The sequence below is a fragment of the Abrus precatorius genome, unplaced genomic scaffold (assembly GCF_003935025.1).
Source record: "Abrus precatorius isolate BTA unplaced genomic scaffold, Abrus_2018 Scaffold5, whole genome shotgun sequence".
Taxonomy (NCBI): domain Eukaryota; kingdom Viridiplantae; phylum Streptophyta; class Magnoliopsida; order Fabales; family Fabaceae; genus Abrus; species Abrus precatorius.
Window position 1 is genome coordinate 9,135,261 of NW_020874395.1, and position 11,552 is coordinate 9,146,812.

The following is an 11,552-nucleotide window of genomic DNA, read 5'->3' on the forward strand; positions in this document are numbered from 1 at the left end:
AAGACGATCAGCACCGGACTCAGTGAAAGGGGTGGATGGAACTGCTATTGGACTAGGATATAAATTTGAAAATTTATAATTTAAATGGGTCCTGTAGTAGTGATTTGATAGAAATTATAACCCCTTTTCTTATTTTGAAATTGTTTGATGAAACTTGGTTTGAAATGGAAATTTTTATTATTTCAAAAGTTTGTGAAATTCCATATTTATTGAAATTAAATTAAGACCCCCGAGGTTCTCTAAGGGGCCGTATTTAGGCTCGAACAGTTCTCAATCCCGAGGGAGTTCGTCTCAAGAGAAGAGCAGTGGAAGTGGCTCAGGATCGGGTTCTTTCAAAGGACCGGTTAGATGCTTCAGGTGTGGAGGACCACACATGGTGAAGGACTGCCCACAGTCGCGGGTGACTTGCAGTAACTGTGGGAAGTCAGGACACACTGCTGATTCATGTTGGGCCACCAAGAGGAGTGACAGTACAAGTATCACCCAGAGGCCTGAATCAAGAGGAAGTGCAGGGCCGAGCACGGGGCAGAAGCTGAGAATTCTGAGATGAGTCTTTGCTATGAGTGGGGCAAAGGCTTCACAGTTAAAGGAGATGATCCGAGGTAAATGCATTATTAAGGGTCGATTGCTTGATGTGCTGTTTGATTCGGGTGCTACGCACTCTTTTATATCTGTGGTGTGTGTGAAGAGTCTGAGTTTGTATGTGATTGAATTGCTATGCAACATTGTGGTGACTACCCTTACGGGTAAACCGGTTGTGATGTCATGGGTGTGTTTGGGATGTTCTATAATGGTGCATGGTAGAGAATTTGAGGCAGATCTGATTTGTTTGCCTCATTCCCAGCTGGATGTAATTCTGGGAATGGACTGACTTGCTGCCAACCGTGTGCTGCTGGACTGTAGGGAGAAGACTTTGATTTTCGGTGCGACAATGACAGAGGTTCCAAGGCTTATGAGCCAAGGAGTGTGGGAGAACACAATAAACGCTAAGGCCTTCATGGTCATGTTCTCGATGAAGGCTGAATGCGCGGTGGAGCTGGGGTATATTCTGGTGGTGAGAGACTTCTTGGAAGTTTTTCCCGATGATGTTTTTGAGCTGCCACCCAAGAGGGAAATAAAGTACTCACCCTTACATTCATTTTTCAGGTAACCAAGACGATCAGCACCAGACTCAGTGAAAGGGGTGAATGGAACTGCTATAGGACTAGGATATAAATTTGGAAATTTGTAATTTAAATAGGTCCTGTAGTAGTGATTTGATAGAAATTGTAATCCTTTTTCTTATTTTGAAATTGTTTGATGAAACTTGGTTTGAAATGGAAATTTTTATTATTTCAAAAGTTTGTGAAATTCCATATTTATTGAAATTAAATTAAGGTTTTACAGCTTGAGCTAGCTCAGCCCTCGCCTGGACGAGATCCCTCCTTACCTGGGCGAGGTTCCTTGCATCCAAACTTTAATTTCTCTCTCTCAGATGAAATGTCATCAACTCTAAACCATATTTTTGAACCATTCCGACTCTCAGCATACTCAGCACTCATTCTACAGCTCCTACTCGACAGCAACACAGCACAACATATTAAACTAAACTCAGTTCATCACACAGAACATATACAATCTCTATATTTCATTCAAAATAATCCAAATTTACATTACCCTTAATTAACAGGGTTTATAATTAAATAATTACATAAAAACAGCAGCCTTACAATTCTTGGCTCAAATATGTATAGTTTTAATTTAAAAATAATTAATTACAACTTATATGTAATATTTTATTCATTTTGGTACTGACTTTTTATAAATATTTTTTAAGAGTATCTTTGGGAGAGAGTTTTTAGAGGGAAAAAGAGGATAGGGCTTATTTTTTAATTTTATATTAAAAAAATTATATATTATTTAGAATGGCAAATATATTATTAATACATTAAGTTTTTATTATTATATTAATTTATATCTTTTATTTTTAAAAAATATTAATTTTAAATATATTTATTTAAAATATAAAAATAAACCCTCCCTTCTCTTCTTCTCTAAAAACTCTCTCGCAAACATATCCTAAATATTTATATAAATTGATATTTTTCAAAAACGACTTTACAATTTTGTTTTTTTTATAAAGTCATTAAAATTTCCCTTACGATACGTTATTGAAATAAATTTATTGTTTTTTATTTTAATAAACTTGAGACACTGATTGATGTTTAACAATAGTCTAGTATATTAGAGTATTGGACACACTAGAAATAAATTGATATTTTACAATTTTTACTTAACTTGAAATGTCCCTTGAAATGTTAATTTCTTAATTTTAAACTATCCATACTAAACACGAGAATTTAACATTCCTAACTTTAAGTTCACAGAATACTTAAAATAATCTTCTTACTAAATGTTTGATTGAAATAAAATATGTGAAAAAATTATCATGACTAGATTCAATTTTATATATTGTTAATTTTGAGAAATATTTGTTTAAATATTTAAAATCAGGAGAGATTTAAGATCTTAACTCATTTATTATTCTTTTATTAAATAAAAGAAATTGATTTCATAAGAAATTGATTTCATAAATTCATTTATTATTCTTTAGAGTTAAGAGTATTAAACACTCCATGATTTTTCCAAAGAATTTAAGTAAATCGAAATGGATTTCTTTTCTTGAAAATTATGTCTTTCTGAGAATTATGTTTTATTGAAATGTTAAAAATATTTTTAATATGTCTTATTTTTTAGAATGTTATACAATAATTTTAAAACACTATATATTTACATAGTGTTTGATTCAAATATTATTTATTAGAAACATTAATATTTTTTTTTCCAAAAGTTCCTTTTACTCTATGATTAACTGATAAATTTTATTACACTATTCACTAAATTATGTTTATTTAAAAATAAAAATAAAAATAATATAAAACAGTTATAATATAAAAATGTGTGTGAAGTAAACTAAATTAATTGTATATACAATGATATTAGATGATGTTATCCCTTGAGTTACAAAATTTGAATTATGATAATTTCAAATAATGTTCTATTGTAATAACAAGTTATCTACAAAAATTTTGAACAGCAATGACAAAATAAAGAAAGAGTAAAATTACCTTTATATTTAAGAACATTGATGAATATAATTTTATTTTTGTACTGTAAAGAGTATTATACTTTTATGAAAATTTTAGATTTTTACCCCTTTCGTGATAATATATTTTGAAAAAATTAATTTAAAAACACTCATGAAATGCTGATTTCTTAACTTTTTAAAAGTATTTATGCCAAACATGAAAATTTAATATTCTCGACATACAATTTTCAAAAATACTTGAAATAATCTTCCTACCAAATGTTCTTTGAAATAAATTATGTTAAAAATTTATTAGGACTATAATTTGTTTTATATAAAATTAATTTTAAGAAATATTTGTTTGAATATGCAAAATTCAGAAAATTTTTTAAGATAGACTTTTTCGTATTGCATAAAAGGAATTGATTTCATGAATTTAATTACTAAAAAATGTGAAGTGATTAAAAAAGTTATTAAACAAAATCAGTTAAGAGAGCTTCTACAAAATACATTTCTAAACGTTAATATGTAATTTTGTCACCATACTTTAAACAAAAAGTTATATTTATATATATAAATATACATATATGCATGTATATATTTATGTATTTGTTATTCTACAGATATATTTTTAAATTATTGTGTATCTTTTTTTTACTGTGTATCACTCTTTTCTTTTCATATATAAGAATTGAATACTTTTATGACATATCAGATTAAAATGTTTATATGCATGATATTCATAATTTATGAATGAATAAATTCTAAATTTAAATTAGAAATGGAAAAGAAAAGTATTCGATGCATAAATTTCTATATATATCAACTTCAATCATTTTCGGTCGTTATAAACTGATATGTGTTTCTTTGATTTGTTCCTCTGAAGTTTTACAAGCGTCATATTATTTGAAAATTTTCAAATATTAACTAATCACTAAGAACTCTGTAGATTATAAGGATATTCTTAATGCCATTTTTTTTTCAAAGTCCAGAGTTTAATTTTTATGAGAATTTGCAAGGATTATTGATGTGTGGTACCTGTAAAAGTAAAAGCTACATGTAAGGTTCGTCCGTCAAATAGAAGGAGACTATAAATAATGTCTATTCTGAAAGACCATTTTAAATTTTTGGTTTTTTTATAAAGTCTTTAAAGTATATTTTACGGTACATTGTTGATGTAAATTTGTTGTTTTCTTTTATATAAACGTGAGATACTGATTGATGATTTATCCAGAGTATTGGACGCTCCAGGATTTTCTTAAAGAATTCAATCTATGATAAAAAAAAATATTAAAATAAAATAAATTATAAAATTATAATATTTCGCATTTGAAAATGTTTATAATTTTATGTTTTATTATTTTTGAATCTTAAGAAACAATCGTGATAATATTTAAACTTGTTAAATAAATAGTGCAATAAAATTGATATTAGTAAGGATATATATTATAAAAATTGTTTATTAATAAAATATTAATGAGTAATTTTAAACTTTATATAAAAAATAAATTAATTATTGAAAATAATTTAATCAAACATATTTAAAATAATTTCTGCTTTTGAAAACAGAAAATAAAAGGTCAAATCAAACACAAATTTTGAAAAATTGAAAATAAAAACTATTTTCAGAAAATGAAAACAGAAATAAGAAGGGTTTATATTAACCTTTTATTTTCCATCTTTAAACCGAGTTTATATTTTGTCTTTTACTTTTTTTTTCCCCTATAACTTATAAAAATGTTTTAATTAGGTTTTTTTTTTCTAAGAACATTAACTTAGTTAAAATATTTGTGTTGCAACTACTTTCTCCTAAGTCTCTTTTTTTTCAATTCCTCATTATTATTATTATTCTTCTATATTGTGTGAAACTTTTAAAAGAAGAAAAACGAATACAATGCATAGCTAGAAATTTCAAATGTAAGGGTAGGAATTCATAAAATCATTGATAAATATTTGTAACAACACTCTCAATTCACGTTCAAAATCAAAATCAATAAAAAAAAAAGTATAAAGAAGAAATGGAAACTAAATTTAGGAGTGAAAGAAGAAAATTCTTGTTTATCTTTAAAATGGTTATCATGTTGGGTAAATTTAGAGAAGTCCTCTTTAAACTTAAAAAACACGAGACAACAAGCTTGCTGAGTTTGCATTGCTACGAATTTTTATATATATAACTATTAACATTACTAAAATCCTTACCAATATCAATCTAATTCTATTTATTATCTTTCATTTTACTCAATCTTTGTATTGTTTGCACAATTTCATTAATTATTTTTCATTTTTGAGATAAAGCTGGTGAGTTTTGTAAGTTATTCCTATTTAAATTAAAATATAATTACTTTTTATTCTTGTAGCTAATCCAATAAAAAAATATTTTTTAAGAGTTATAAGTATTTATTTTAAAGAATGTTGATATGGAAAAAATGTTGAAAAATATTTTTTTATTTTTTGTTTTAATTTATTATAATAAAACTAATATATTATTATTATTTATTCTGTAGCTTGCATAAAAAAATGAAATATAATATAACATTATTGATAAAACTTACTGTTAATTCAATTACATTTTTAAATAATATTATAATAACAAAGACTAAATGTTAAAAAAATTTCGTATAACGATTAAAATATAATTCTTTTTAGTCTAAAAATTATTTTCTAAAAAAGTGTTAATGACAAGAGCTAAATATATATTATAACCTAAAATAAAATAATAATTATTGGTTATATAGTCTTAAAAAATGTACATTTACAAATATTACTATGATGAGTGTTTTTCTTATAAAGTGATGAACGTTATTTGTCATCAATTTAATAATATAATTTTTTTTCAAATTTTTAAACATGTTAATGATATTTTCCTTTCCTTCTTTTTATAGGATTTTTTTTATATATTTTCTTGAAGCAATTTAATAGATTTTCATTTCATTTACTCATTCAAGATACTCATATTGTTTTGTTATTTTTCAGCTCCTTCAAGACCTCATCCTCTTGCATATCCAATATTTGAGTTTGTAATTCTTAGCTAAAGATTTTTTTGTTTTACGAGTAATGAGTGAGGAACAATGAATGCTTTACGTTTTTTTTTTTATTTATAAAATATATTTACGTCTCGTTTGTTTTAATTATTTAGAAATATTTTGTGTTTATGTAATTTTATTATGATTATTTGTCTTAAATAAAGATTTAATGATTAAAATATTTACAATTTTTTATTTAATTATTTTTTGAAAAATAATTTAATTTTCTAAAAATTATTTTTTGTATGTATGTTAGTTAACTTATTTCATTATTTACTTAAATAACATCTTATTGAGTTACGTCATATAATTTGACAAGAAAATAATAAAAATAAGACATATAATTCAAATCATCATATTTCATAATAAAATTTTGGTTTATAAAATTATAAATTTTGAAATTATAAGGAGAAAATACTAAAGCAAAAATATAAATATGAAGTCATCATCTATATTATATTATATTATATTATATAAAACAAGTAAAATGTTATATAAACAAATAATAAAATTTTTAAAAAATTATTAATAGAAAAGTAATAAAAATATTGTGATTTATTAGTATATTTTAAAATGAAAAATTGAAAACTATTCAAAACTCAAAAGTTAACAAATTAACTCATTTATCAATATAAAAATATTAATTTGATAAATATATAGATCAATAAAAAGTTTATAATTATAAGTAATAAAATATTAAAGATAATTAGCATATGACAATAAATTTTTATTGTAGTTAAAAAGTTAAAATCAAGCATATTATATATAAGTTGAGATAGTTACATATTAAAAAATAAATTTAAAAAAAAAAAACGCGGGCTGGCTAATGCATGCTGACTTGGCAGTGCAGCTGACCATTATATATATAGCTGTTGGCATTGCTAAATCCTTACCAGAATCAATCTATTTCTCTATTCACTTAAATTGTGATGTCAACGATGAATTCAGTTTGTTTCAAAATGATGAAAGGCATATTAATAATGCTGTGTTTGGTGTTGCAGATTGTCTCTGCCAAACAGCCCATTAGATGCATACAAAGAGAGAGGGAAGCACTCCTTCAGTTCAAGGCTACACTTGTAGATGACTACAACATGCTCTCATCATGGACCACTCCAGATTGTTGCCAATGGAAGGGAATTCGTTGCAGCAACCTCACTGCCCACGTACTCACGCTCGACCTCGGAGAATATTTACTCCGCGGTGACATCCACAAGTCATTGATGGAGTTGCAACAATTACAGTACTTGAACCTCAGTTCGAATAATTTTCAAGATATTCATATCCCAGAGTTTTTCTCTTCTCTTCACAACTTGAGATCCCTTGATCTCTCGTATGCTGGTTTTGGTGGAAAAATTCCAAGTAAATTTGGGTCTCTCCCACATTTGAAATACTTAAATCTTGCTCACAATTCTTTGGAGGGTTCAATCCCTTGTCAACTTGGAAATCTCTCCATGTTGCAGCATCTTGATCTCAGTGGCAATTCTCTAGAAGGAAATATACCATCTCAGCTTGGGAACCTGTTCAACTTGCAAAAGCTTTATCTTGGAGAGTATAACAGTGCTCTCAAAATGGATGATGGGAATCACGGTGGAGGTCAGTGGCTGTCTAATCTCACTTCTTTAACCCATCTTTACTTGCGCTCTGTATCTAATCTCAACGGTTCTCATTCTTGGCCGCAAATGATTGGCAAGCTTCCAAAGCTACGAGAATTAGGCCTACGTGATTGTAGCCTTTCCGATCATTTTATCCTCTCAATGAGGCCTTCTAAATTCAACGTTTGTACTTCTCTTTCTGTCTTGGATCTCTCTGAAAACACCTTCACATCGTCCATCATATTCCAATGGGTGTCAAACATTACTTTCAACCTTGTTGAGCTTGATCTTAGTGGTAACCCTTTGGAGGCTTCCCCATCGAATCATTTTACTACTAAGACTGTTAAGCTACCGAAACTAAGAGAACTAAGCTTATCTTATTGTGGCCTTTCCGATAATTTTCTCCATTCAGTGACTCCTTCCAACTTCAATCTTTCCACTTCCCTTTCCATCCTTGATCTCTCTGAAAACACCTTCACATCATGCATGATATTCCAGTGGATGTCAAACATGAGTTCAAATCTTATTGAGCTTGACCTTAGTTATAACCTCTTGGAGGGTTCCACATCTCATTTTGGCGTAATGATGAATTCACTTGAGAGGCTTGATCTCTTCGGCAATAGACTCAAGGGTGGGTTTCTGAAATCCTTCATGAATATATGCACCTTGCGTTCTTTGAACATGCAAGAAAATAATTTAACCGAAGATCTTCCATCAATTCTTCATAATTTGTCTGGTGGATGTCTTAGATATTCATTACAAGAGTTGGATCTGAGCATTAATAAAATCATTGGCCTTTTAACTGGCATTTCAGTATTCTCATCTTTGAAAACATTGGATCTTTCTAACAATAATTTAAACGGAATACCTGATGGTAGCAAATTGCCCCCTCATTTGGAGTCTTTGTCAATCCAAGGGAACTCTTTGGAAGGTGGTATTCCAAAATCATTTGGGAACGCATGTGTTTTGAGCTCATTGCACCTGTCTTTTAACAATTTGAATGTAGAGCTCCCAATGATAATCCATCATTTATCTGGATGTGCTGGATACTCACTGCAAAAATTGAATCTGGAAGGAAACAAAATCAATGGCACGTTGCCTGACCTCTCAATGTTTTCAACTTTGAAAACATTGGATCTTTCTAACAATAATTTAAATGGAATACCTGATGGTAGCAAATTGCCTCCTCAGTTGGAGTCTTTGTCGATCCAATCGAACTCCTTGGAAGGTGGAATTCCAGAATCATTTGGGAGCACATGTACTTTGAATTCGTTGGACCTTTCTTATAATAGTTTGAGCGAAGAAGTAACAGGGATATTTAGTCACTTGTCTGGGTGTTCTGGATATTCACTGCGAGAAATAAATCTGAATGGCAACAAAATCAATGGCACAATATCTGACTTCTCAATGTTTTCAAAATTCATAAGCGTTATGCTCTCAGGGAATCGATTAGGTGTGAAGACACCTAAAAGCAGCATATTATCATTCGATCAATTGGAGAAAGAGAGTGGAGCTCCAAATTCATTTCAAAATGCGGGTACTTTGCAATCACTGGACCTGTCCAATAATAGTTTGAGTGAAGAGCTTCCAACGATAATCCATCACTTGTCAAGATATGCTAGATACTCATTGCAAAGATTAGATCTAAGCAAGAATCAAATCAACGGCACTCTGCCCAACCTCCGTCCACTGTTCCCATCTTTGAAAGCATTGGATCTTAGTGAAAACAGGCTTAATGGGACCATTCCTAAAGATGTTCAATTTCCAACAGAACTAAGGAGTTTATTTTTGAATTCAAACTCTATGAAAGGTGTGATCACAGACTCCCACTTTGCTAATATGTCAAAGTTAGACTCATTGAACTTGTCTGGTAACTCATTGGCCTTGGCATTTACCCACAATTGGGTCCCACCATTTCAGTTGTCCACCATCGGATTGAGATCTTGCACGCTACGTCCAGCATTTCCCAAATGGTTGCAAACACAAAATAACTACCAAATTATTGACATTTCTGATGCTGGAATATCAGATACTGTTCCACGTTGGTTTTGGGCTAAATTAGCATCGCAAATGTTGATGACAGTGAATATTTCACATAACAATCTCAAAGGTGTAGTTTCAAATTTACCACTAAAGAATCTTCAATATTCTCTAATTCTTGCATCGAATCAATTTGAAGGTCCAATACCACCATTTCTACGACATTCAACGATTCTCGATCTATCAAACAATACATTTTCAAATTCTCTTCCATTTTTATGTGCCAGCGGTGTAGCCGATACTTTATACCAATTAGACCTTTCACATAATGAATTATCTGGAGAAATTCCAGATTGTTGGAGCCAATTCAAGTCACTAGTTTATCTAGATTTGAGTCATAATAATTTTTCAGGAAAGATTCCTACTTCCATAGGATCACTTCTTCAACTTCAAGCACTGCTATTGAGAAACAATAACTTAACAGAGGAAATTCCTTTCTCGTTGAGAAGTTGCACAAAGTTAGTAATGATAGATATGGCAGAAAATGGATTATCAGGACCTATCCCTACTTGGATTGGAAGCACGTTGCAAGTGTTGCAAATTTTAATCTTAGCAAGGAATCAATTCTTTGGAAGTTTGCCATTACAAATTTGTTATCTAAAAAGCATTCAACTTTTGGATCTCTCACTCAATAATTTCTCTGGACAAATTCCTAAATGCTTCCAAAATTTCACTTCAATGGCTCGAAAGACTTCCTCGAAGGATCATCCCCAGCATTTATATTTAGTCAACACGACGATTTTTGCGCCGGAAAATACGTCTTATGATTTGAATGCAATCTTAATGTGGAAAGGTGCGGAAGAAGTGTTCAAGAATTATGGGCTTTCCCTTTTAAAAAGCATTGATCTCTCCAGCAACAACTTCTCAGGAGGAATTCCAGCAGGAATAGAGAATTTATTTGCACTGATTTCATTGAATTTATCAAGAAATAATTTGAGAGGAGAAATTCCTTCAAATATTGGAAAGCTTGCATCACTTGAATTTCTTGACTTATCAAGAAACCAATTTGATGGTTCAATTCCATGGAGTCTTACTCAAATTCATCGACTCACCATGTTAGATTTGTCGCATAACCATCTAAGTGGAGCAATTCCAACTGGTACACAATTACAAAGTTTCAATGCTTCCAGTTCAAGATAATTTTGATCTTTGTGGGGCGCCACTCGAGAAATTGTGTGTTGAAGGGGAACCACCGCAAGAACCAATTCAAGAGAAAGAGAAAGAGAAAGATGATTCACTCTTCACTCGTGGATTTTACATTAGCATGACATTTGGATTTGTGATAGGCTTTTGGGGGATCTTCGGCTCAATCTTGATTAAGCGTTCTTGGAGGCATGCTTATTTCAAGTTCTTGAACAATTTCATAGACCGTGTTTATGTCATGGTTGCAATTAAACTTAGCATTGCTGGTAATAATGGCTAAAGGTTAGCAGGTAATATACATTTTTATTGTTATTCTAGAATATTAGTAAATTGTTTATAGCATACAGTTTTATAATATAATGTTTAATAAATTATAGAGTGATATTAGTTGTGATTATAACATTTCATATCTTTTTAACTTTTAACATAATTATTTTTTTAAATAATATAAAAAATAATTTTAAATTAGGCACGAGATAATTTAGAAACCCTTAATTCGTATCAAGGGTTAATGAATAAGAACTTATGCGAATATAAGGACTTGAAATTGGTTGACATCAGAACTCATAAGATTAAATAGACACATGGACCCGTGAAATGAGATAGCTTTGGGACCTATGAAATAGGTAGGTACAGAAGTCTATAATATGAAGAATGCGTAAGAACCTTTGAGATGAAGCAAGCATA

At 29.7% G+C, this 11,552-nt stretch overlaps 1 protein-coding gene across 1 annotated transcript; it reads left to right on the forward strand.

Moving 5' to 3' along the window:
* Positions 1-931: 931 nt before the first annotated feature.
* Positions 932-11,145, forward strand: LOC113866615 (receptor-like protein EIX2). Its single transcript, XM_027501432.1, has 3 exons — positions 932-1,087; positions 7,092-10,821; positions 10,853-11,145. The coding sequence occupies exons 1-3, from the start codon at positions 932-934 to the stop codon at positions 11,143-11,145; spliced, it is 4,179 nt and encodes a 1,392-aa protein (XP_027357233.1).
* The last annotated feature ends 407 nt before the right edge of the window (positions 11,146-11,552 follow it).